Source organism: Salvelinus fontinalis, chromosome 40 (genome assembly GCF_029448725.1).
Source record: "Salvelinus fontinalis isolate EN_2023a chromosome 40, ASM2944872v1, whole genome shotgun sequence".
In the NCBI taxonomy this organism is placed as follows: Eukaryota; Metazoa; Chordata; class Actinopteri; order Salmoniformes; family Salmonidae; genus Salvelinus; species Salvelinus fontinalis.
The window spans coordinates 20242702-20269311 of record NC_074704.1 but is presented as its reverse complement, the minus strand read 5'-3'; the positions used below and the strand labels follow the sequence as shown (position 1 = coordinate 20269311).

At 41.8% G+C, this 26610-nt stretch overlaps 2 protein-coding genes and 1 pseudogene across 13 annotated transcripts in view; 1 reads left to right on the top strand and 2 right to left on the bottom strand.

The window, feature by feature from the left end:
* Positions 1-5489: 5489 nt before the first annotated feature.
* On the bottom strand, positions 5490-13352 carry LOC129839786 (keratin, type I cytoskeletal 13-like; annotated as a pseudogene).
* Positions 13353-22611: 9259 nt separating this feature from the next.
* LOC129839598 (cholecystokinin-like) lies at positions 22612-23434 on the top strand. Its single transcript, XM_055907137.1, has 3 exons — positions 22612-22633; positions 22932-23207; positions 23364-23434. The coding sequence occupies exons 1-3, from the start codon at positions 22612-22614 to the stop codon at positions 23432-23434; spliced, it is 369 nt and encodes a 122-aa protein (XP_055763112.1).
* A 289-nt stretch (positions 23435-23723) lies between these two features.
* Positions 23724-26610, bottom strand: part of LOC129840002 (trafficking kinesin-binding protein 1-like) — a 42601-nt gene continuing 39714 nt past the window's right edge. For 4 of the 12 annotated variants that reach the window (XM_055907780.1, XM_055907781.1, XM_055907782.1 and 1 more), the window contains one exon: positions 23724-25623. In XM_055907780.1, coding sequence (XP_055763755.1) covers positions 25230-25623 — 394 coding nt within the window. In that variant the 3' untranslated portion in view covers positions 23724-25229. Of the gene's footprint in view, positions 26448-26610 lie in introns of all 12 variants that reach the window. The other 8 variants (XM_055907784.1, XM_055907792.1, XM_055907789.1 and 5 more) reach the window with 7 other exon arrangements.

The window sequence follows — 26610 nt, the reverse complement described above, 5'->3', positions numbered from 1 at the left end:
ACATTTTTGTATCCCGAAGAACAACAAATGTATTATTCATTTTCAACTTGAATCAAACTCTGGACATTGGATTTGTATGTGTCAAGACTAACATTTCACCACTCTCCATTGTGGCTAAATGATTTGAATGGAATTTGTATTGGAACAATTATATTGGACAATTTAGCCACTACGCTTATGTTAATGTAATATTTCAGTTTTTACATTTAAGAAAAGTGCAAACATTTCTAAAAACCTGTTTTTGCTTCGTCATTATTGGGTATTGTGTGTAGATTGATGAGGGGGGAAAAAACTATTTTAATCAAATTTAGAAAAGGCTGTTAACAAAATGAGGAAAATGGCACTGTGCATTTGGAAAGTATTCAAACCCCTTGACTTTTTCCATGGTTCTCCCATTCTTCTCTGCAGATCCTCTCAAGCTCTGTCAGGTTGAATGAGGAGCGTCACTGCACAGCTATTTTCAGGTCTCTCCAGAGATGTTCGATCGGGTTCAAGTCCAGGCCACTCAAGGGCATTCAGAGACTTGTCCCAGTAGTAGAAAAGTCAGATTTCAGGTAAGGCTGTTGTTAATTGAACCTGCTTGAAATATGCCAATTCCCAGCTAGCAATGAGGAATCGGCCCAGGAGCTTCCCTCTGCCGGGGGCCGGAAACTGATTGAATCGGCCCGGATTTCGGGTGTCTGACTCGGCCCGGAATCAAAATGAATGACTGCCCAGAATCGGCCCAAGTACATCGGGCCATTTCCATCTACCGGAATTCAGCCGACTTTGCCAGCATCTTACCAGTATCCCCCCCAGAAGTGGTGATGCAATTTTAAATAAATGCATACAAAATTACTCGATTTAGTAATTTTAAATATTACTATTATACATTTTATACATACAAATTATACCCATCCACAATTGTTTTTAAATTATTATTGTTATTATTATTTTAACCCCTTTTCGTCATATCCAATTGTCTTGTCCCATTGCTGTAACTCCCGTATGGCCTCGGGAGAGGCGAAGGTCGAGAGCCGTGCGTCCTCCGAAACACAACCCCACCAAGCCACACTGCTTATTGACACAATGCACGCTTAACCTGGAAGCCAGCCGCACCAATGTGTCGGAGGAAACACCTTACACCTGGTGACAGTGTCAGCGTGCATGCGCCTGGCCCACCACAGCTGTCACTACGGCACGATGGGACAAGGACATCCCGGCCGGCCAAACCCTCTCCTAACTCAGACGACGCTGGGCCAATTGTGCGTCGCCTCGTGGGACTCCAAGTCGCAGCCGGCACGGGTGTCGAACCAGCATCTGTATCAATGCAGTTTTCACTACGATGCAGTGTCTTAGACCGCTGGGGAGGCCCCATCCACACATTTTTTAATGCTTATCAATTTGCACAAAGTATCAAAATACTAAAATACTACTTTTAAAGAATTTAATATAAATGTTCATTATATTTTTTGATCACAGAAACAATGAGAAAATATATGGAAAAATGAATAAATAATGAAATGTAAGTTATATTAAGCAGCCCGTGTAATCATCTGCCAGAGAGGAGCCACAATTGGGCCGAGCCCCAAGTAATAAATTTAGGCCAGATAACTCACACCGGAATCGGCCCGAGCTCAATCCCTGCGTTTTAGCCATAAGTAATATTGCCGAAGGCGGCCCAGACTCGGGCCACATGACCTCTGCCGAGTCTGACTCTCAGCAGAGTGCCCCGACTCTCAGCCGGAATCGGCCCAGATCCACTGTGCTACAGTAGCTGGGTACTTACTTAAACTGCATACTATTTAGAACGCACTGTTTAGTAAAAACAAATGCAGTACGCAACTAATATCAACATACTATTCTCATCCATGCTGCAAAGGCGTCATCTAATGATCAATTGGGTTGAGTCCGGCCATTATGATTATCAGCTGTTGTCAAAAATATGTAGGTTTCAAAATACGTTTATTTTCCTCTATAGTGTGCAGTAAATTCTACTAGATGAAAAGCCGAAATCAGTACATCCTGGAATTTAAAGCGTACTACGTTTCTGAAATTTCACATAATAAACTCAGTAAAAACAGAAACGTCCTCTCACTGTCAACTGCGTTTATTTTCAGCAAACTTAACATGTGTAAATATTTGTATGAATGTAACAAGATTCAACAACTGAGACATAAACTGAACAAGTTCCACAGACATGTGACTAACAGAAATGGAATAATGTGTCCCTGAACACAAAGGGGGGGTTCAAAATCAAAAGTAACAGTCAGTATCTGGTGTGGCCACCAGCTGCAATAAGTACTGCAGTGCATATCCTCCTCATGGACTGCACCAGATTTGCCAGTTCTTGCTGTGACATGCTACTCCACTCCCCCACCAAGGCCCCTGCAAGTTCCCTGACATTTCTGGGGGGAATGGCCTTAGCCCTCACGCTTCGATCCAACAGGTCCCTGACGTGCTCAATGGGATTGAGGTCCGCGCTCTTCACTGGCCATGGCAGAACACTGACATTCCTGTGTTGCAGGAAATCACGAACATGAACGAGCAGGATGGCTGGTGGCATTGTCATGCTGGAGGGTCATGTCAGGATGAGCTTGCAGGAAGGGTACCACATGAGGAAGGAGGATGTCTTCCCTGTAACGCACAGCTTTGAGATTGCCTGCAATGACAACAAGCTCAGTCCGATGATGCTGTGACACACCGCCCCAGACCATGACGAACCCTCCACCTCAAAATCGATCCCGCTCCAGAGTACAGGTCTCGGTGTAACGTTCATTCCTTCGACGATAAATGCCAATCCGACCATCACCCCTGGTGAGACAAAACCGCGACTCGTCAGTGAAGAGCACTTTTTGCCAGTCCAGTCTGGTCCAGCGACGGTGGGTTTGTGCCCATAAGCGACGTTGTTGCTGGTGATGTCTGGTGAGGACCTGCCATACAACAGGCCTACAAGCCCTCAGAGCCTCTCTCAGCCTATTGCGGACAGTCTGAGCACTGATGGAAGGATTGTGCGTTGATGGTGTAACTCGGGCAGTTGTTGTTGCCATCCTGTACCTGTCCCGCATGTATTGATCCTGTGCAGGTGTTGTTACACATGGTCTGCCACTGCGAGGACGATCAGCTGTCCGTCCTGTCTCCCTGTAGCGCTATCTTAGGCGTCTCGAATTACGCACATTGCAATTTATTTCCCTGGCCACATTTGCAGGCCTCATGCCTCCTTGCTTCTTTCTTTTGGTGTTTTTCAGAGTCAGTAGAAAGGTCTCTTTAGTGTCCTAATTTTTCATAACTGTGACCTTAATTGCCTACCATCTGTAAGCTGTTAGCGTCTTAACGACCGTTCCATAGGTGCATGTTCATTAATTGTTTATGTGTCATTGAACAAACATGGGGAACAGAGTTTAAACAATTTATAATGAAGATCTGTGAAGTTATTTGGACCATGAAACATTTTCCTCTTAGGGGAGACGGAACCGAGTCTAGAGGAGCTGATGGCTCAGATGAGGAAGATATAGCTAGGACCAGAAGACACCTCTGCTTTCAGACAACCCTCATTGGCTCCATCACAAATGACACCCTATTTTATATAGTACACTACTTTTGACCAGGGCCCATTCTGTTAAATGAACTTAAGCTTGAAGTAATTGACCAGGCACATAAAGATGTTAGCTGAAAATGTAATTGTTCTTATGTATCACCTGTTGACGAGAGGAAAGATTGTTGTAACGCTCGAAATTGAATAAGTAATCAAGTCTTGCAGTTATGAATGCAATTACTACCACTGTGGAGAACTTCTAAAACGTTTTGAATGATGGGAAATGAGGCCCAATATATCTCTGCATGACAAACCTGCCTTTACTGTGTCAAGCTCTGGTCCAAGGCCTTATATCTGGTTTGAGCCTTGATGGCTCAAGCTGCATGTAACGCCCTGGACCAGAGCTACTCCATGTCATACTCTTAGCTGTTTAAACGTATATATATGTAACTGAAACGTTCTCTGCTGAAACTGTACCGACTGATTCTCTGCACATACTTTGTTTCAATCAGTGGAGGCTCCTCAGAGGAGGAAGGGGAAGACCATCCTCCTCAGTGAATTTCATAAAAATAAAAATTGTGAAACATTTAAAATATTATCATGTTTAGATAAAACTATACTGAATATATTCACGTCAACAAATTATTGATTTAAAACACTGTTATGCAAGTAAGTTCTACAGTAGCCTCAACAGCACCATGGTGTAGACAGTTGACAGCTAGTTTCTGTTCTCCTCTGGGTACATTGACTTCAATACAAAACCTAGGAGGCTCATGGTTCTCACCCCCTTAGAGAGAGAAGTATTTTTTGGTTTCACTTTCATTATTTAGCTTTTACTTAGCTTTTGGTTTTATTCATTTGTTGCCACCGGGATCCGCCGGTGTAACTGCTAAATTGATTATTGTCTGTACACTGTACTGCATATTTTGTTGCGTGTTTACTAACGCATTACTTCTATTAGCTATGTTGACTATGATGTTACTTCACCTAATATGGTGACCACGATGTAGGCTGTTTTTTTCCCCTGGTCCCAGATAGCTGATGTGTTGTGCATTGAAGTCCACAAGCAAAGGGAAAAGGTGAGAGGAGGAAAGCACGTAGATGTGAGAAGGAATGCAACGTGGCTGCTATGAAAGTGAACTGTGTTTTCACATGATATGGGGTGTATTCATTCCACCGATTATTTTTATTATAAAACATTTTTTACCCTGTTTTCGCCCCCATTTCATGGTATCCAATTGTTACTTACAGTCTTGTCTCATCGCTGCAACTCCCATACGGACTCAAGAGAGACAAATGTCGAGAGTCCTCCGAAACACAACCCAACAAAGCAGCACTGTTGCTTGACACAATGCCCACTTAACCCAGAAGCCAGCCGCACCAATGTGTCAGAGGAAACACTGTACACCTGGCGACTGTGTCAGCGTGCACTACGCCCAGCCCGCCACAGGAGTCGCTAGTGCGCGATGGGACAAGGACATCCCTGCCGGCCAAACCCTCCCTTAACCCGGACGACGCTGGGCCAATTTATGCACCGCCCCATGGGTCTCCCGTTCGCAGCCGGCTGCGACAGAGCCTGGACTCAAACCCAGAATCTCTAGTGGCACAGCTAGCACTGTGATGCTGTTCCTTAGACCACTGCGCCACTCAGGAATCATTCTGCCGATTCTGTTGAAAAAAAATCTTAAATGGAAGCGAACAAAACGGGGATAAACATACCTGAATTCGGCCATTAGAAACTCTCGTTTGCAACTGTTGGTCTAATGATTACACCCTAGATCAGCTAGATGCAGGCAAGAGTGTGCAAGTTAAATGTGTCACTGTCTGTCACCTCAAATGTTTTCTCTGGAGCACCCACGTTGTTGTTAAAGGAATTTCATTCCTATATGTTTATCAACCAATTCAATTAAAACACTCTGCCTATTCATAAGAATTTGTAAGATACTTATTTGCATAAAATTGACAGAAACCAGTCTCAAAATCAATCAATCAATAGCGTTTATTCTCGAGAGTACTGATCATAGTACAATTTACATCAGGTTATATAATAAAAATAACGTCATAGGTTTTAAAATGTCCTTCCTCCTCTCGGATGCAATGACAATACAGTTCACAAGCCTTCTTACATTGTCTGCCACCTGTTAAACAATCTACGACCAGCCCAAGGTCTCTCCCCTCCCTGGGTAGAGACAGAATGTCCTGTAAGGAACACAGCATTCCAGCCTGTCTGATGATAACTCCATTAGTTTCTAACAAGGTACAGACAGTCCTTGTTTTAATTCTTGATTAAAATTACACGCATTATATTCAGCACTATGATTAGAATTATGTTCATACATCCATACAGTAACATAGTAGTATTCCGTTTAGTTATAGTTTTAAGCTAAATGTATACATAATTTAGTCATTATTCATCAAAATCCCATAACAGTTGTAAACTTTCATTCATAGACTATCTTGTAGCTACCTCATGACGTTTATAGGGAAAATGTGAGCTTCATGTAGAAGCCTTAACCTGTCATTGTTATATTGAACTGGGTGAATGGAATATGAATGACAGTCATCCAATATGCTGCAATAGAAATAAGGCCAAGCTTATAAAAACAATTGTCATCCACCGCAACTGCTGTCCACCGCCACTGGTGTTTCTTTTCAGCTTTTTAGAGGACAACAACGCACCCTCAATTATGATATCAGCGCCTAATCAACAGCCAAATGTAACATGTAGTGTCAGTGTCATAACCCTACAGAACATGAATTTTAACCTTGTCATAGAGTGCAGAGAACATACATGGCTTGTGGTCCTGGGAGGATATAATGGAGCTAAAATAGCTTTAAATTGGCTGATGACGTAAATCATATTTTCCCTGATGTCACTTACGTAACTGGAATAATCTGTTTCCACTTTTCACACAATCATTTTCACTTTTAATTGCACTGGCCAAAGATGTTAAAAGGAGAGACGCCACCTGGTGGCCACAAATGGAACAAAAGGAAAAGCACACTAGAAATTATATTAAATTGGTCACATGATAGATCCATATAAGAGTTATGAGGTAACATGAGTAAATTACATCAGTTATCTTTCAGCTGATGCAATCCTGTCAAAAGGGAAATATTACAGTATGCAGCCATGACATTATTTATTTATATATAGATGGGGCTTGAACACCCGTCACCAGGGGTATGTGTGGTCCAGGGGTATGTGTGGTCCAGGGGTATGTTTGGTCCGTTACCGCTTCACCAGATCCCAGAACTATCTGGCCTTCTCAGTCAGTTCATATCCTGGACCTTCTCATCAACTGAGGTGGACACCACCTTCCCATCCACCATCTCCTCCACGATCACCCTCACCCGCTTCTGCATGTGTGGATTATACTCTGTGGAAAGAGCCACAACGCAGGAATTCATTCATTCATTCATTGTGTGTATTATGGGGAACAACACTTGATTCTTTCATTGATTCATTCATTTGATTAATTATTCTCTGCTTGCTCACCTTCCACCACTTCCTGGACTTGTTGTACTTCCTGGACCTTCTCGACCACGATCACTTTCCTGACCTCCTGTCTGGTCTCCACATGCCTACGGGAAGACATAAAGTGGAAGAACACTCACGGTCAGCTAAACTCACCAACACACATCTTTATCTACTAGTTTGCAATCAGTGGTGTAACTTAGTCGTTTTTTGCGGTATCTGTACTTAAGTATTTACATTTTTGACTACTTTTACTTTTACTTCACTACGTTGCTTATGAAAATATTGTACTTTTCCTTGACACCCAAAAGTGCTTGTTACATTTTGAATGCTTAGCAGGAGAGGAAAATAGTCCAATTCACAGACTTATCAACCGAACATTCGTGGTCATCCCTACTGCCTCTGATCTGGCGGACGCACTAAACCAACATGCTTTGGTTGTAAATTATGTCAGAGTGTTGGAGTGTGCCCCGGCTTTCAGTAAATAAAAAAAACAAGAAAATGGTGCCATCTGGTTTGCTTAATATAAGGAATTTGAAATGATTTATACTTTTACTTTTGATAAAAAGCTGTCATCCCCCCACCCCTTCCCCTCCCTCTCTTTCCTGCCCCTCCATTATCCCCTCTCACCTGAATCCCTCTCCATCCAGCAGCCTCCTGTACTCAGCGATCTCCATCTCCAGCCTCATCTTAATGTCCAGGAGGATCTGGTACTCGGAGGCCTGCTGCTGGATGCTGACGTTGAGCTGCTGCAGCTCCTCCTCCATGCTGTTGATACAAACCTGCAGCTGGCTCAGCTGGGAGCTGTAGCGGCCATTTATATCAGCGACGCTCTGCTCCAGGTACCCCTTCTAGGAATGTGTTTATGTTTGTAAGGGATGAAGAAAATGGAGAAGGAAGGAAGGAGAGGGTAGTAGAAATGTATAAAGAGGGAGATGAATAAGGGTAGAGATAGTTAGACTGGGTGTGCAAGAGGGTGTTAGAACACCTTGACATTAGACCACTGTGGAGGTCTGAAAACATCTAACAAACTTTGATTTTGGAGTGTAATGTTCCTTTAAGACCTGAAGGAATTCCATATTTTAGGAACAGAGATAGGGTAAAGGGAAATGCTATATGTTTAGGGATGCTGATTCACTAAGATGGTTTTACATCATACCTGAGTGAGCAGGCCATGCAGTTCAATCTCCAGGCTCTGGAAGGTCCTCTTCAGGTCGGTCACCTGAGACTGAGAGGTCTTCACCTCTGTGGTGCTGGTGGTGATCTGGCTCTGAAGCACCTCCACCTGACACACACACACACACACACACACACACACACACACACACACACACACACACACACACACACACACACACACACACACACACACACACATACACACTGTATTAGTCAAAAGTATAGTAACACTTCACAAAATACATGTCAATTGTGCCTCCCACAAAACACATTTAGGAATCCGGGCCCACACCCTTCAAGGCCCCCTGTCCTATTTTCAGAGGTTGTCTCACCTTGCTCTCAAACCACTTGGCAGCATCTCTCCGGTTCTTCGCCACCATGCCCTCATACTGGGTCCTCATCTCCTCCAGCACCTTGCTCATGTCCACTGAGGAAGCGCAGTCCATCTCCACATTCACAGCCCCACAATGCTGCGTCCGCATCAAATGCATCTCCTAACAACAGGAAAAGGGGCACAAATTGTGCTATAATACCTGAGATGTGTAGTTCACGTATACACAGGGAAGGGCAAAAGCACCTGAAAACAATCAGTTACCGTATATTTGAGGACAAATAACAGAGAAGTTGCCCTAGATTTGTTGGGGGTGGGTTTTGCCCCCTTGTGGGCAAACATGGAAATGTTTCAAACTCACTGAGAATTAATTAATAAATTAAAGTGCAAAAATATTACAAAAAGTACAAGGGAAGCCATTGTGTCCAAATGAAAAACCACATGTGGCTGTCCTGGCATATTGGCACTTTAGCCAACAGCACAAGCGTTAAGACTTGAGTGTGTGAGGAGAAATAAGGAGGTTACCTCCTCATGGTTCTTCCTGAGGTAGACCAGCTCCTCCTTCAGCCCCTCAATCTGCATCTCCAAGTCTCCTCTGGTGAGCATAAAGCTGTCCAGCACTCCTCTCAGACGAGCTACATCCCCTTCCATCGTCATACGCATGTTAGCCTCCATCTCTAACCTACAGGGGTTGAGGCGATTAGTTCCTTCTCAAAACAAAACAAGGTGCAACTTGCCCAACCATAAACTGATCCATAGCCTCTGCATACCCCCATAAGCATTTCTGTAGATCTGGGAGGATTGGATCTACTCAATCTCAAACCTATAGGCCAAAGCTACAAACAGAAACAGTACACTCACAGAGGCTGTGTACAGTACAAACAGGAAGTGCACCTACTTCATCTTGAAGTAATCAGCTGCAACTCTGGCATTATCCACCCGCAGGATCATCTGAGCGTTCTCCACAGACCTGGCTTGGATCTAGGAACAGGATGACAGCCACAGTCAATGGAAAGTAATAACAGAGTCAACTATGTACAGGATATCATGTGTTTTGATCAGCAGATCAGGTTCATGTCTACTGTTCATTAATTTACAACAGAACACAGTTTTTTGACAATCAACAAGATAAGTACTGAAAGACTATAGGAATTACACCTCTAATCTAGCACTTACCTACAATGCCTTCGGAAAGTTTTCAGACCACTTGACTTTTTCCACATTTTGTTACGTTACAGCCTTATTCTAAAATATATATATATATGTTTTTATCCTCAGCAACCTGCACACAATACCCCAACATGACAAAGCGAAAACTGGTTTTCGGAAGGAAAACCCCCAGAAATACCTTATTTACGTAAGTATTCAGACCCTTTGCTCTGATTCTCGAAATTGAGCTCAGGTGCATCCTCTTTCCCATGATCATCCTCTACTACTTGATTGGAGTCCCCCGGTGGTAAATTCAATTGATTGGACATGATTTGGATAGGCATACAGCTGTCTATATTAGGTCCCACATTTGACAATGCATGTCAGAGCAGAAACCAAGCCATGAGGACGAAGGAATTGTCTGTAGAGCTCCGAGACAGGATAGTGTCGAGGTAAAATCTGGGGAAGGGTACCAAAACATTTCTGCAGCATTGAATGTCCCCAAGAACACAGTGGCTTCCATTGTTCTTAAATGGAAGAAGTTTGGAACCACCAAGATTCTTCCTAGAGTTGGCTGCCTGGCCAAACTGAGCAATCTGGGGAGAAGGTCCTTGGTCAGGGAGGTGACCAAGAACCCGATGGTCACTCTGACAGAGCTTCAGACTTCCTCTGTTGAGATGGGAGAACCTTCCAAAAGGACAACCATCTCTGCAACACTCCACCAATCCTCAGTAAAAGCCACATGACAGCCCACTTGGAGTTTGCCTAAAGGCACCTAAAGACTCTCAGACCATGAGAAAAAAGATTCTCTGGTCTGATGAAACCAAGATTGAACTCTTTGGCCTGAATGCCAAGCGTTACGTCTGGAGAAAACCTGGCACCATCCCTACAGTGAAGCATGGTGGTGGCAGCATCATACTTTGGTATGTTTGTCAGCGGCAAGAACTGGGAGATTAGTCAGGATCGAAGCAAAGATGAACGGAGCAAAGTACAGAGACATCCTTGGTGAAAACCAGCTCCAGAGCGCTCAGGATCTCAGACTGGTCGAAGGTTTACCTTCCAACAGGACAAAGACCCTAAGCACACAGCCAAGACAATGCAGGAGTGGCTTCGGGACAGGTGTCTGAATGTCCTTGAGTGGCCCAGCCAGAGCCCGGACTTGAACCCGATCGAACATCTCTGGAGAGACCTGAAAGAAGTCTTGCAGCGAAGCTCCCCATCCAACCTGACAGAGCTTGAGAGGATCTGCAGAGAAGAATGGGAGAAACTCCCCCAAATACAGGTGTGCCAAGCTTGTAGCGTCATACCCAAAAAAACTTGAGGCTGTAATCGCTGCCAAAGGTGCTTCAACAAAGTACTGAGTAAAGGGTCTGAATAGTTATGTTGATGTGATATTTCAGTTTTTTATTTTTTATAAATTTGCTCAAATATCTACTAACCTGTTTTTGCTTTGTCGTTATGGGGTATTGTGTGTATATCGATGACGGGGGGGAAACGATTTAATCAATTTTAGAAAAAGGCTGTAACGTAACAAAATGTGGAAATAGTCAAGAGGTCTGAATACTTTCCGAATGCACTGTAATTCATTCTAGTGACTCTCTTCTTTCACAAACCTGTTGGCATCTTCTCAATCCTATCCCCACCTCCCTTCCCACTGTGCACAGATGTCAATTCAACGTCTATTCCATGTTGGTTCAACATAATTACATTGAAATGACATGGAAGCAATGTTGATTCAACCAGTGTGTGCCCAGTGGGTTGCTACATTAAGACTACATTACCCAGAAGTACCTTGTTGCGGATGTCTGTGATGGTGGCATAGAACCCACTGAGGTCCTTCTTGTGAGTCGGTGATCTCATCTCGTAGAACTCTTTGATCTGCAACTCCAACTTGCTATTGGCCGTCTCTAGAGAGCGCACCTGTGTACACAGAGAGTGGAAGGAATCAGTTCAGTTCATGGGTCTATCCGAAATGGCACCCTATTCCCTATATAGAGCACTACTTTGGCCAGAGCCCTATGGGCCCTGTTATGCACTACATAGGGAATAGGAGGCCATTTGCGGCGCATCCCATCACGTAATGTGAATCTGTGCACTCCCATGAGATAATCCCCAACATAATGAAATTTTAAATAAATTATCAAATCCTGCTATGTCATTGTACTCATCAGTGGTGTAAAGTGCTTAAGTAAAAATACTTTAAAGTACTACCTAAGTAAGAATTTTGGGTATCTTTACCTTATTTTACAATTGTTACTTTTACTCCACCACATTCCTCAAGAAAATAGTGTACTTTTTACTCCATAGATTTTCTCTGACACCCAAAAGTACTCATTACACTTTGAATGCTTAGCAGGACAGGAAAATAGTCCAATTCACACTCTTTTTAAGAGAACATCCCTGGTCTTCCCTACTGCCTATGATCTGGCAGACTCACTAAACACATGCTTTGGTTATAAATTATGTCAGAGTGTTGGAGTGTGCCCCAGACAATCAGTACAAAAAATTTCAACAAATAATTGTGCTGTCTGGGTTGCTTAATATAAGGAATGTGAAATGATTTCCACTTTTACTTTTGATACTAAAGTATATATAAAACCAAAGGCTTGGACTTTTATAGTAATATTAGTAATAAGTAATATTTTACTACTTGACTTTCACTTTTACTTGAGTCATTTTCTATTAAGGTAATTTATGACAATTGGGTAGTTTTTACACCACTGGTCCTCATTATGTATTTAGGAACGTGCATTTATAATAGTAATACAGGTGTATCTTTTAATAATAATGAGACTTTCCTTGGAGCTTTACAGGCAAACTTTAGGTTACTGTTTCTTCTCAATAGCAATTTTACAATTAGAAACAATGATGGAATAAATCGGTTTTAAAAAGTTACAAGTTAAGTAAAAGTTGTTAATAAATATATATATTATAGGGTCAATTTACTGTAGCCTACTTTATCATCACATTAAATTGAACATTGTGGATAGTATTGATGAAAGGGGTTATTTAAAACAAATGCTTTCTAAAAAAGATTAAAGATCACTTTCTCATAAAACAATTCTGTATCATCGACTATGTAGTGTTTTGAAAAGAGTTATCACTCTGCCTTGTCTTTCGGTCTCCATAATGTGGGCTGTGCGTAATATCCCGCAGCGCGCCTAATCTCCATCCACATCCCCATCACTCTTCCTTACCTTTTCCAGGTAGGTGGCCAAACGGTCGTTCAGATTCTGCATGGTATGCTTCTCGTTGGCACCGATAGTGATCTGACCTGACCCGTCCGTAGAGAAAGAAGATTGAGAGATACGGGTGCCGTATCCCCCGGCACCTCCATATACACTCGGCGAGCGACTGCTCGCAACAGAGGACACGCTCATACGGGACCTACCGTATCCCAAACCGCTGGAAAACTGCATCCCACCGGACGAACTGAGGCTACTCGTAACCGCTACCTGAGCTGTATCTACGGCTACTACTGCGACTGGCTACAATGGACATGGCGAGAGATAGTCTGGCGATGCGTCCTGGGAGGTTAAAGTGCGTTCTTCGTAGTTGAGGCGTCAGGTAAAATAACCCCTTTTGTGTCCTCGAGCGTTTTATACAGTTGGATTAAGAATGATTGACTGCGTCACCATTATTCCTTGGAACGAAGGTATATCTAATTGTTTTGTTCAGTGGGTGGGTACAGGGCTTACAACAACTAAGGAAATTAATGGTTCAGTAAATGTTGTGATTTATGAAGGGCAGTGTGTTTGACAGGTATAGTCTGGCAAGTCAGACAGCTTTACTGAATGTGTTTTGTAAAAGCTGGCATTCCATGGTTTCAGACATCCATTTTTAATTACATGTTGCTTTGTTTACTGAAATTTGCTATATTTTTTATATACACTGCTCAAAAAAATAAAGGGAACACTTAAACAACACAATGTAACTCCAAGTCAATCACACTTCTGTGAAATCAAACTGTCCAATTAGGAAGCAACACTGATTGACAATAAATTTCACATGCTGTTGTGCAAATGGAATAGACAAAAGGTGGAAATTATAGGCAATTAGCAAGACACCCCCAAAAAAGGAGTGATTCTGCAGGTGGTGACCACAGACAACTTCTCAGTTCCTATGCTTCCTGGCTGATGTTTTGGTCACTTTTGAATGCTGGCGGTGCTCTCACTCTAGTGGTAGCATAAGACGGAGTCTACAACCCACACAAGTGGCTCTGGTAGTGCAGTTCATCCAGGATGGCACATCAATGCGACCTTTTTTCTATTCCATTTGCACAACAGCATGTGAAATTTATTGTCAATCAGTGTTGCTTCCTAAGTGGACAGTTTGATTTCATAGAAGTGTGATTGACTTGGAGTTACATTGTGTTGTTTAAGTGTTCCCTTTATTTTTTTGAGCAGTTTACATCATTGTCAAGGATTTGTAGGCTAAATATTGTATGTGTTATTATTTTACCAAACTAAAATGTTGCACCTGTAACGTCTGTTGGAAGGAGAGGACCAAGGTGCAGCGTGGTATGTGTCCATATTTATTTAATGAACACTGAAATAACAACCAAAACAGTTCTGGCTGGTGCAGACACACAACAGAAAACAACTACCCACAAAACACAGGGGAGAAAAGGCTACCTAAGTATGGTTCTCAATCAGAGACAACGATAGACAGCTGCCTCTGATTGAGAACCACACTCAGCCAAACACATAGAAATATAAAACATAGAACAAAAACATAGAATGCCCACCCCAACTTATGCCCTGACCAAACCAAAATAGAGACATAACAAAGGAACTAAGGTCAGGGCGTAACAGCACCAAGTCACTCCATCACTTACATTTGATGATTTTCTGTCATTCTATCCATTTGAAAAGATGGTCAGTAACAGTCATCTTTTTGAAATATAGATAACCACTATCAACTGTTCATAAATTCAACACATTCAATGTTGTTACTTTGTCTACTCAGTATACTTGCTCTCAGATTAGTTGGTTGAATAGTGTGTTCAATCATTGTCAAAGATGTGTAGTAGGTATTCTTACTATTTTGCCCTAAGTCACTTTGATGATTTTCTCATTCTTTCTTTCTAAATTCACAGATGTACTGTTCAGTAACTATACCCTTATTTGAAATATGAATAAACCTCGTAATTCCTCACATTCCATTTTGCCTACTCAGTATTTGGTCTCAGATGTTGGTTTGGATAGTGTGTTTTACTCAAGGGACATGTATATGCAAAACAGCCACATAACAGCCTGAATAAGTTGAACAGTTTCATTCCAAAACGCTCTATATCCATTTTCAGAAATGTTGGTCAATTATCTTTTATTGTTTCAAGAAATTACGAAAGAGATTGGTGTTTTTTCACAATCTAATGAGGTTGTTCAATGACAGACATGTATTTGTTACTACTGTTAGGTTTCACACAGTCAAATGTAACAAATAAAATAAAAAATCACGAAGAAATGTACAAATTATACATTTGTGACATCAATATTTAAAAATGTTTTACAAAAAAGTTATTCAATATAGTAATATGACATCTATATGGGAATGTTTACGTTTGACATTTTAGTCATTTACAGCAAGTGCATTCATTTCAAACCATGTAAGTGAGAACCACATCCCAGCTAGCACATAACGTTCTGAGAACCACATGTTTCTTAGAGCTTGGTGAGAGTGTGGTTGTCCTGTGGCTGTTTTGCATACAACCTTCCCATAACACAGGGCTTCCCAAACTTTTTTGGCCTATGACCTAATTTTAATATCAAGAAATGATTGCGACCCCACCGTGTAAAAGAAAGTGATGTAAATCAATGGTCAATGTTTACTTTTTTAATTGTGGGTATGACAGTCTATTACAAATAAGCCTGACAATACTTTTGACAGTATTTCAATCTGAAGGAAGTATGGTTTGAAGTGTCTGAAATGCATCAGAAAGGTATTGGAAAGTTAAGAAGATCATTAGTCAATAATTTTGTTTAATCTTCTGTGTAGAAAGAGCATCATCATTGATTGTTTCCCCCCCCCCCCACACCCCCAGTCTGATTTAGTGCCTGGTCTCTTCCACTCTGTTCTGATGAGGCTTGTGGGCATTGTAGAGGGAAATATAAGACCTATATGTGTTCCTGAGAGTCTTGTCTTTCAGTGATGGGGTCATAATATTTTGTAGCTGAAACTATTCAAACGATAGTCACATTTTTAGAAAGAAAACAGAAACCGCTCTGTTTATTGCCACCGCATCTAGGGGCTACGAGAGGTTACTAACGAAACCCCGGCTCTATGAACCAAGCCCAATCTTTTTGATTTATTTCAGAGTTTTTCTCTCCATTTTTTAATCAGGCGACCCGTAGTTTGGGGAATGCTGCAATAACATTTCCTACAGTTTTCTCATGGTTCTATTTAAAGTAATGTTCGCAGATACTTCAGAGAACGTTATGAAACAACGTTCTTCTGTGGGAATTTCAGTACTTCAGCATAACGTTTTCTGCAGGTTTCCTTGTGGTTCTATTTAAAGACATGTTCTCAGAACATTAAGAAAACTTTCCATAAAATCCACAAGAAAACATGAGTAATGCTCAAATAGCATTCTAAGAATGTTATTTAAAAACATATACATTCTGAACTTAGCATCAACCACTCTCTCTCATCCTCTATCTTGTTAATTGTGTTCAGGTGTGTTGGAGTTGGAAATAACTAAACTAGCAGTGTAATTTAAAATCTTACTGAAACAAACATGTTCTCAGAACGTTATTTAATTACCTTCAAATAAGCTATAGTTTCCGTTCTCAAAACATTAATAAAACCTCCCAGGAAAACATTCAGGGAACCCTAGTAAAATGTTTTCAGAACCTCCCTGCAACTTAAAAATGTATGTTCCCAGAATAGGAGAATATTTCCCTTTCGTTTAAAAAACTGTCCGTTTTAACAGTATGGCTTTGTTCCCAGAACCAATGGGAAGCCAAAAACTTACGTTCCCACAACTTCCAAGGAAACAAATGTGCTAGCTGGGATATCACAGTCAAATATAAAGGATACGAAAATTCCATTCAAGCTTAACAATGGATTTATAACATTTTGCAACAAAAAACATTTTTATAATCTCAAATCTAGGAATGAAAAATCTGAGAACATAAATATTTTACAAACACACGAAGATACCCATAAGCAATCGTTTCTGATGAAAAAAACACTTCGAAAAATTTGTGGATATAGCGTTTTGGAAATAATCTTTTCAAATACATCTCCATGATCAAATCAAATGATGTCTACTGATGGCCAGCTGCACCATTACTTTCCTACATGCTGAGGTTGGATTTCAGTCGAACCTGTACAGTATGTTTACACACTGTCTTAGTTTAATAAAATGTGCCCAAGCTCACACACTAATTCTGAAATGAGACGAGCTAAACCAGTTGAGCTAAATAACTTCTATAATCGCTTCGAGGCAAGCAACACTGAGGCATGCATGAGAGCATCAGCTGTTCCGGATGCTGTCCATAGCCGACGTGAGTAAGACCTTTAAACAGGTCAACATACACAAGGCTGCGGGGCCAGACGGATTACCAGGACGTGTGCTCCGGGCATGTGCTGACCAACTGGCAGGTGTCTTCACTGACATTTTCAACATGTCCCTGATTGAGTCTGTAATTCCAACATGTTTCAAGCAGACCACCATAATCCCTGTGCCCAAGAACACAAAGGCAACCTGCCTAAATGACTACAGACCCGTAGCACTCACGTCCGTAGCCATGAAGTGCTTTGAAAGGTTGGTAATGGCTCGCTTTGTCAAATGCTTGTATTTATCGAAGTACTGAATTTGTTACGCAACATTTTTCAATGATAAATCTGCAACATAGTCAGTTGTATGTTTTTCTTTTTGTGTTTTTCTTTTTGTGTTAAAATCTATATCACATCAACACCAAAATCCCAGAAACCATAGACCCACTCCAATTTGCATACCGCCCAAACCGATCCACAGATGATGCAATCTTTATTGCACTCCACACTGCCCTTTCCCACCTAGACAAAAGGAACACTTATGTGAGAATGCTATTCATTGACTACAGCTCAGCGCTCAACACCATAGTACCCTCAAAGATCATCACTAAGCGAAGGATCCTGGGACTAAACACCTCCCTCTACAACTGGATCCTGAACTTCCTGACGGGCTGCCCCCAGGTGGTGAGGGTAGGTAGCAACACATCTGCCATGCTGATCCTCAACACTGGAGCCCCCAGGGGTGTATGCTCAGTCCCCTCCTGTACTATCTATTCACCCACGACTGCATGGCCAGGCACGACTCCAACACCATCATTAAGGTTGCAGACGACACAACAGTGGTAGGGCTGATCACCGACAACGACGAGACAGCCTATAGGGAGGAGGTCAGAGACCTGGCCGGGTGGTGCCAGAATAACAACCTATCCCTCAACATAACCAAGACTAAGGAGATGATTGTGGACTACAGGAAAAGGAGGACCGAGCATGCCCCCATTCTCATCGACGGGGTTGTAGTGGAGCAGGTTGAGAGCTTCAAGTTCCTTGGTGTCCACATCACCAACAAACTAGAATGGTCCAAACACACCAAGACAGACGTGAAGAGGGCACGACAAAGCCTATTCCCCCTCAGGAAACTAAAAAGATTTGGCATGGGTCCTGAGATCCTCAACAGGTTCTACAGCTGCACCATCGAAAGCATCCTGACTGGTTGCATCACTGCCTGACATGGCAACTGCTCGGCCTCTGACCGCAAGGCACTACAGAGGGTAGTGCGTACGTCCCAGTACATCACTGGGGCTAAGCTGCCTGCCATCCAGGACCTCTACACCAGGCGGTGTCAGAGGAAGGCCCTAAAAATTGTCAAAAACCCCAGCCACCCCAGTCATAGACTGTTCTCTCTGCTACCGCATGGCAAGCGGTACCGGAGTGCCAAGTCTAGGACAAAAATGCTTCTCAACAGTTTTTACCCCCAAGTCGTAAGACTTCTGAACAGGTAATCAAATAGCTACCCGGACTATTTGCATTGTGTGCCACCCCCCATCCCCTCTTTTTACGCTTCTGTTTATCACATATGCATAGTCACTTTAACTTTACATTCATGTGCATACTACCTCAATTGGGCCGACCAATCAGTGCTCCTGCACATTGGCTAACCGGGCTATCTGCATTGTGTCCCACCACCCCGCAAACCCCTCTTTTACGCTACTGCTACTCTCTGTTCATCATATATGCATAGTCACTTTAACCATATCTACATGTACATACTACCTCCATCAGCCTGACTAACCGGTGTCTGTATGTAGCCTCGCTACTTTTATAGCCTCGCTACTGTATATAGCCTGTCTTTTTACTGTTGTTTTATTTCTTTACTTACCTATTGTTCACCTAACACCTTTCTTGCACTATTGGTTAGAGCCTGTAAGTAAGCATTTCACTGTAAGGTTACACCTGTTGTATTCGGCACACGTGACAAATACATTTTGATTTGATTTGATTTGAAACCATTAAGCATCAACCTGTTAGAGGAGTCTGTAGTTGGATTTTTACAGTAGTGAAAACCATTCTAGGATTTTATTTGATCATGGGGAAAGTGAGATGCTGTGTAAGCACTGAATTGAGCCCTGCCTCTTTTCATGTAATGATGATGAATGAGTTCTACCTTGTCAGAGCATACACAGACACATCCCTAGTGCCATTTCACCTGAACAAAAATCATTAGTGATGAATAGCACACAGATACAGTGCCTTCAGAAAGTATTCACACGTCTTGACTTATTCCACGTTTGTGTCACAGACTGATTTCAAAATGGAATAAAAAAATACGTATCAAACATATACACGCAATACCCCATAATGACAAAGTGAAAACTTGTTTTTAGAAATGTTTGCACATTTATTGAAAATGAAGTACAGAAATATCTAACTTACATAAGTATTCACACCTATGAGTCAATACATGTTAGAATCACCTTTGGCAGCGATTGCAGCTATGAGTCTTTCTGACTCTAAGAGTCTCTAAGAGCTGTACACACCTGGATTGTAAAATATTTGCACATATTCCTTTTAGAAATCTTCAAGCTCTGTCAAGTTGGTTGTTGATCGTTGCTAGACAGCCATTTTCAAGTCTTGCCATAGATTTTCAAGCCAAATTAAGCACAAAAAAAAACCTGTAACTAGGCCACTCTGGAACGTTCAATTTTGTCTTGGTAAGCAACTCCAGTGTATTTTTGGCTTTGTGTTTTTGGTTATTGTCCTGCTGAAAGGTGAATTTGTCTCCTGGTGTCTGTTGGAAAGCAGACTGAACCAGCTTTTACTCTAGGATTTTGCCTGTGCTTAGCTCTATTAATTTTTTTTATCCTAAAAACAATCCCTAGTCCTTGCCGATGACAAGCATACCAATAACATGATGCAGCCACCACCATGCTTGAAAATATGAAGAGCGGTAGTCAGTGATGTGTTGTGTTGGATTTGCCACAAACATAATGCTTTGTATTCAGGACATAAAGTTAATTTCTTTGACACATTTTTTGCAGTTTTATTTTAGTGTCTTATTGCAAGCAGGATACATGTTTTGGAATATTTTTATTATGTACAGGCTTCCTTCTTTTCACTTTGTCATTTAGGTTAATGTTGTGGAGTAACTACAATGTTGTTGATCCATCCTCACTTTTCTCCTATTACTACCATTAAACTCTGTAAGTGTTTTAAAGTCACCATTGGCCTCATGAAATCCCTGCGCAGATTCCTTCCTCTCCGGCAACTGAGTTAGAAAGGATGCATGTATCTTTGTAGTGTCTGGGTGAATTGATACACCATCCAAAGTGTAATTAATAACTTCACCATGCTCAAAGGGATATTCACTGTCTGCTTTTCTAAATGTCTACCCATCTACCAATAGGTGCCCTTCTATGCGAGGCATTGGAAACCTCCCTGGTCTCTGTGGCTGAACCTGTGCTTGAAATTCACTGCTTGACTGAGGGACCTTACAGATAATTGTATGTGTCTGGTACAGAGATGAAGTAGTCATTCAAAAATTATATTGAACACTATTACTGTACACAGGGTGAGTCCATGTAACTTATTATGTGAATTTTTAAGCAATTTTTACTCCTGAACTTATTTAGGCTTGCCATAACAAAGGGGTTGAATACTTTTTGACTCAAGACATTTCAGCTTTTCACTTTTTATTATATAATACAAACATAATTCTACTTTCACATTGTGGGTTTATTTTGTGTAGGCCAGTGACACAAAATGTTTATTGTGTCAATTTTAAATTCCGTCTGTAACTCAAAATGTGTAGAAAGTCAAGGGGTGTGAATACATTCTTAAGATTTTTCTCTTTTTTTACCTCCCAAAAGTACAAATCATTCATACACGGTGAACCCACAAGACGACGTGATGAATGATCCACATGCCTCGCTATGTAAACCCATCCCCATCAAGACTTCACTGTTGCTATCCTCAAACCACCACCCATTGAAACCCCAAAGCCCCCTCATTCAGCCAATACACTTGTACATGAAAAAAACACTTAACTTGATGGCTTCTATGTATTCTCTGGTGACACTAAAGGTTAAAAGGAAGTGTTTGACTTGACTATTCTTTGGCACCGCGTGACAAGAGGTATATCCAAGGAATGTCTGGGAAACCAAGACACCATTGCGTGCCTAATCACTTGGCAGGCATTCTGTTATTTCTACTGTTTTCTTTGGTTCTATCATCACAAGTAGAGATGTTCTGCCTCGATTAGGTAAGACAATAACAAAAGGGTGAGTCCTATATGTCTTTGGCCTACGAGCAATTACTTCCAAATGTCAGCTGGAATGCCTTTGTGTCTGGGCTATTATGATAAAGCAAGTATGGAAGGGAGTGGTATACCTCCTTTACAGGAAGTTACACCAGTAAAAAAGATGGACACAGCACAGACTGGGCCAGCACAATTTAGACGTGGATTTTTAGAGGTGGAAGGACCCTAACAAAATGGGTATATTTCTAATCTAGGACATGAACAATCTTACATGCTTTTTTGCTATAATTATACTTTTCATTTCCCTTTAATAAACAGTTTCTACAATACACTCTCTTCCACACCAACATCTCAAAATTGAATCAACAACATCTCAAACATACTCCAAATACCCCAGTTACCACACACACACCTCCAGTCTTCCTAGGAAAGAGCCACCTATCCATTCTCATCATCCTTGGAGTGCCAGAAACTGACAGACTGGCTTACAGTTGTTCTATATAAATGAGTTGATACTTTACATTACTGTGAAGTGCACAATGAAAAGAGACATCAGGTCCATGTTAAACCATTATCTTTTGTTTCCTATTTCCATAACTGCATGTCACTTTGGCTGTGATATCCTGACAACAATTCCAGCATTTAAAAAAATATATATGTATATATTGACAAGCTTCGTTGACAACATTCTAAATGGATATCATATCTGTATAAATTGAATTAAAATGTTTTCCTGCTTTTAAAGACTATATTATACACAGAAGTTACTTCCTTAACTATTTAGAAAATCTATAGGTAAACAACTCTAATGTTGGTTCCAGTCAATGAGGCTCTCTTTAGTCCAGATAAGAGTGGAGGATGTACGTCATCACACACTGTCCACTTCAAACCCTTCCTCGTCCGTTGTTTAGGTTACGCCATAACGATATCGCTGTCATAATCCTTTTACAACTAGGTCTATATTAAGAACATCAGTAATGATATGGTGCCTGTGTGTTTCTAACTTGCCATTTTTTCCCATGGCATTTTTAATGATCGATTCATGGTTTTCCTTGCATGTCAATGCAAGTGGAAGTTAGAGTTGGTGGACCTGGGCCTTGGATACAGGTGTTATGACAGGGTTGTAGACTTCTGTAACAACAACCACTATTGAACGTCTGAGTTATACGTTATTGCCTCACATTTCCAGGTGAACGATTAGAGTATTGATGGTGCCAGAATGGGACGCAGGTATCCATTACGCATGGCGTTTCCATCGTCTTTTTTAATCAATCAAGGGATCCATCTTGGACATTGTTATCAGATATTGCTCTTTGACCATATTGGTTAGATAGACCTTTGTGTATAAAAGACCTGACACAGAGAGCTGGCAATATCATTCGCACTTGCTGACTTCGTTTTGTATGGACTGTCACCTCTCTTTTAAGGTAATTGCCACTGTCACTTCCATGCAAAAAAATTGTTTTTGTATTCCCTACTTTTAATAATCTAAAGCTATATTGTAAGAAAACTCTTCTTCTGTGTCCAGGCATGGCAATGAGTGGATTATTGGTGTGCGTCCTCATGGCAGCGCTAGTGGGGGTTGGTTTGACATCACCCGTATCCAAGTCGGATGGCAACACCAAACAGGGTGGGATACTGCCACAGCTACTTTCCAGGAGGGAGGCAGTGTGGAATTCTGCGGAGAACGCCGCTAAGCGGGAGCAAGACACACAAACGAGCATGGCACGGATGGAGAGGATGGCGCACCTGTCAGAGGACCAGCGCGAGTCCATGTCCAAGCAAATCATGCAGGCCATCTCAGGTACGTATTGGTGTCGAGTCAAGTGCTTGTGTGTGTGCGAGAGAGAGAGAGAGAGATGCTAACATCTACCGTGACAAATGTGAAATGTATCGTCGTTTGCTTTAAATGCCCATTGAACTTTTCTGTTTGGTTCATGTAGGTTTGTATTGTCCGCAGAGATGATGAACCAGTGTCCGGGCCGGGACTACCAAGGATGGGTCGACTTTGGACGGCGGGGTGCAGAGTAGAGACGTACCAAAGACCAACTGAGGAACGTCTGCCTGCACTGGCGTTACTCAGGAATACATCCCTATTTGAAATAGATTGTATATATTTTCATTGGCTTATATCATGAGTTTTGATTTTTATCCAAGTGTCAAAATAAACATGTTTGCAGTATCTATGTCTACGGACATTTCTTGACTTCATTTAGGACATGGGCCGGTTGTAGAATCTACATTAAGTGTTCTTAATGGCTTAATGTGTCCGGTGAAACCGTCCCTTTGAGTAGAAAAAGAACACACATGCATGTGTGGCTGACGGAAATACAATGTACTTTTTAATGTACATGTGGTACAATTTATACAGACATGCATCTCAGTGATCATAACATAAAATTCAGCAAAGAGTAGTCAATTTCAACATCTGAAATATATGTAGTGCTGTTTGGTTCATTTTCTTCTGTATTCAAATGGTCATAATTGCTATCATTTTCCCTTTTGATCTGCAGTATCCTACGCCTTTTATCTACAATTGATTGTCCAGACACCCGAAGGAGCATCCAAAAAAGCATGCAGTCCATGATCAATTGATCAAAAAATGTTCATACAGCTCACTTTCATTATTCCTGATGACATGAATTACATTTGTACCAACAACACTTTAGTTTAAGGTCTGTTAACACAGATCCAGCACAATAGACTAGTGACGAGACCTTTTACAGTCACTTTCTGTTGTCTTTCATACAGCATGGTAGACTACCTGAATGGTTTTGGTGAGATCCGACTAAATGCACAAGTTTACAATGACTGACATAATTGACAGCATTTCGAAGTAAAGCATTTTACAGTGACTTGCAGCAGGTGATGTGTGATGCCATGCAAACGCACAGTACCACGAGTGCTAAATGAGGACTTTTGGGTAAAGAGCAGATTAGTATACCTCAGTGAATGTCAATAATGTCCCAAACGGTCAGGAAGTTCAGTCAGTGTATCAATCTCTTTACCATTCTGTAACGGGGAGTGATTGAAGTGTGGTTTTACCACAGTAAAGTGAATGTGGTTAATACCCACAAATGCTTTATTTTCTAATAGCAGATAATATGCAGAAGGTCATACTGAATTCCGGTGCATCTTGGGTTTTTTAAGTGTGACAAACTGTGGTCAGTTTGGTGGTTCTTAAATAACGATACCTTGAATCTTTCCCAAAGTAATGAAAAGGTCATGTGATTGTATTTGATGGTAAAAAAATATATATTAAAAGCATAGCGGTGGGGGTCTTTCAAAAAAAATTCTATAATAAACACCACGAGAAGCCTTCCCTTTCTTTCATACCGTGTAAAACCATCCGACACCCACGAAACACAGGTATAAAAAAGAAACGCATGTTTTTCTTTGTGATGTTCCTCATCTTTAAATTTTATTTAAAAAAAAAAAAAAAAACTTGCGCGTGTTCAAGCCAGCCGGACCGGTGATCAGGTGGCTCTCCTGAGAATGATCATGATGTCACACATTGTCGTGGAGACCTGGTATCTACAATACATGAGTCCATTACAAACAGAAGAGTGACTATACACGTAACAGGAACGAAACTCAACGTATGGCTCTATGGTTCTCCTGAGGTTCCATTTTACGATGTATTGCTGTGGGCCCCAAACACAAAATGGCGGTACAGTGCATAGTCAGTATATGGATTGAAGTCAATGACCATTAAGGAGGAAGGGGAGAAGAAGTTTTCCCAGTCTTTATCAGACTCTAGGTGGATGTCTGTATTGCCTGGATGTCTGTATTGCCTGATTGCTTCTCTCTCTTCTCCATTCTCTCTTCAGTCCACCACGCCTCGGTCTGCCACCTTGTGAAGTCCCAGACTTCTCAGCTTCTCTACCAGGTTGAAGCTGAAAATGTTCCTTCTCCCTTCTTCCTCCATAGTGCATGTTCCTCCACCCCGCTCTTCCTCTACCGTTGTGGGGCGAGTGTGGGCAGTGTGTGGGGTCAGTTGGTGGTAAGGGTAGGGGAGGGTGGAGGCGGAGATGCCCTGCTCCTCCAGCAGCCTCAGGAGTCCCAGTGATAGAGGAGGTGCTGGGGTGGAGGTGGAGTGGTGGCCACCGCCCTGGCTAGGGTCAAAGGTCAGCACACAGTGCTGCTGATTGGAGGAGGAGGGTGATGTGGTACTCAGATGCTCACAGCTCCCACGAGCGGACAGGCTGCGAGAGCAAAGGCTGGAAATACAGCAAAAGAGAAAAATACCAATCAGACACAGGAGTTCTGTTATATGTAATAAATACATAGCTAGAAGCTTAGGAGCATTAGTAACAGTGCAGCATTAGTTAAGAGTGGTTAGTTCGTTTAGTTGCTCCCAGTGATGGATTACGCCTGTAAGGGTGGGTTAGAGGTTGTGTTAGTCAGTTAGTTAGTCAGCCTGAGAACTGAAAAGAGGATTTCTGTTGGTTCATGCAGTTTACCTGGAAGAATCTGGAAGGGATCAGGAACTGTTAAGATGAGCACAGGGGCCATGGTGTCCACGTTAGCAAGCCAAGCAAGTGTGTGACATGTTGTTTACGAAGTAGCTTCAAGATAATGGGCCAAATCCTTAATAGAGAAGCAGGCATTAAGATGTTGGAATGGGAGACCTGAGTGTATTAACGTTTGAGTTATGTGTGTGTGTTATCTTATGTGTGTTATCTTAAATTAGGATTTCGCCCCAATAAACTAATACTAAACCTCAAAGTGATTTAAATAGACAAAAGAACATCCATTTGTTTTTATGCATGGAAAGTTGAAGCATTGTCGAAGCTGCGAGTGCATTCATTCACGTGACTTTGTAGTGGTGTTTGTTTAAGGCTCTAGCGTGGGGTACGATCAATAGTTGTACTTCCGGGTTGGGTGGGGTCAGAGTTAGAAGGGGCATGGTTTAGAAAAGTTAGGGGATAAATATGGGATTTTCCGGCATCATTCCCACTCTGTCCATGCCTGTTGGCTCTTACTTTGCCTAGGAAGCCCCCTTTAGAGCTGGAGAAAGTGCTTGGACCAGCGTTTCCTACCACTGAGGGGAGAGACATGGGGTAAGGGGAGACGGATTGAGTAAGGGAGGAGAGAAGGACTGCTATACACACACACAAAGTAGAAAGGTACTTTTGAGCAGAGAAATGGGGCAGCACAGCAAAGCTGCTGTTGTTTTGAGAGTGGGGTAGTCTTTTGTAGTCCTA

Excerpts from the sequence above, each read along its gene's own strand:
- LOC129839598 (XM_055907137.1), top strand. The coding sequence starts at position 22,612 with ATGGTGCCAGAATGGGACGCAG. Across the intron at positions 22,634-22,931 it reads GGTGCCAGAATGGGACGCAG|GCATGGCAATGAGTGGATTA; the intron begins GTATCCATTACG and ends TTCTGTGTCCAG. Across the intron at positions 23,208-23,363 it reads AATCATGCAGGCCATCTCAG|AGATGATGAACCAGTGTCCG; the intron begins GTACGTATTGGT and ends TATTGTCCGCAG.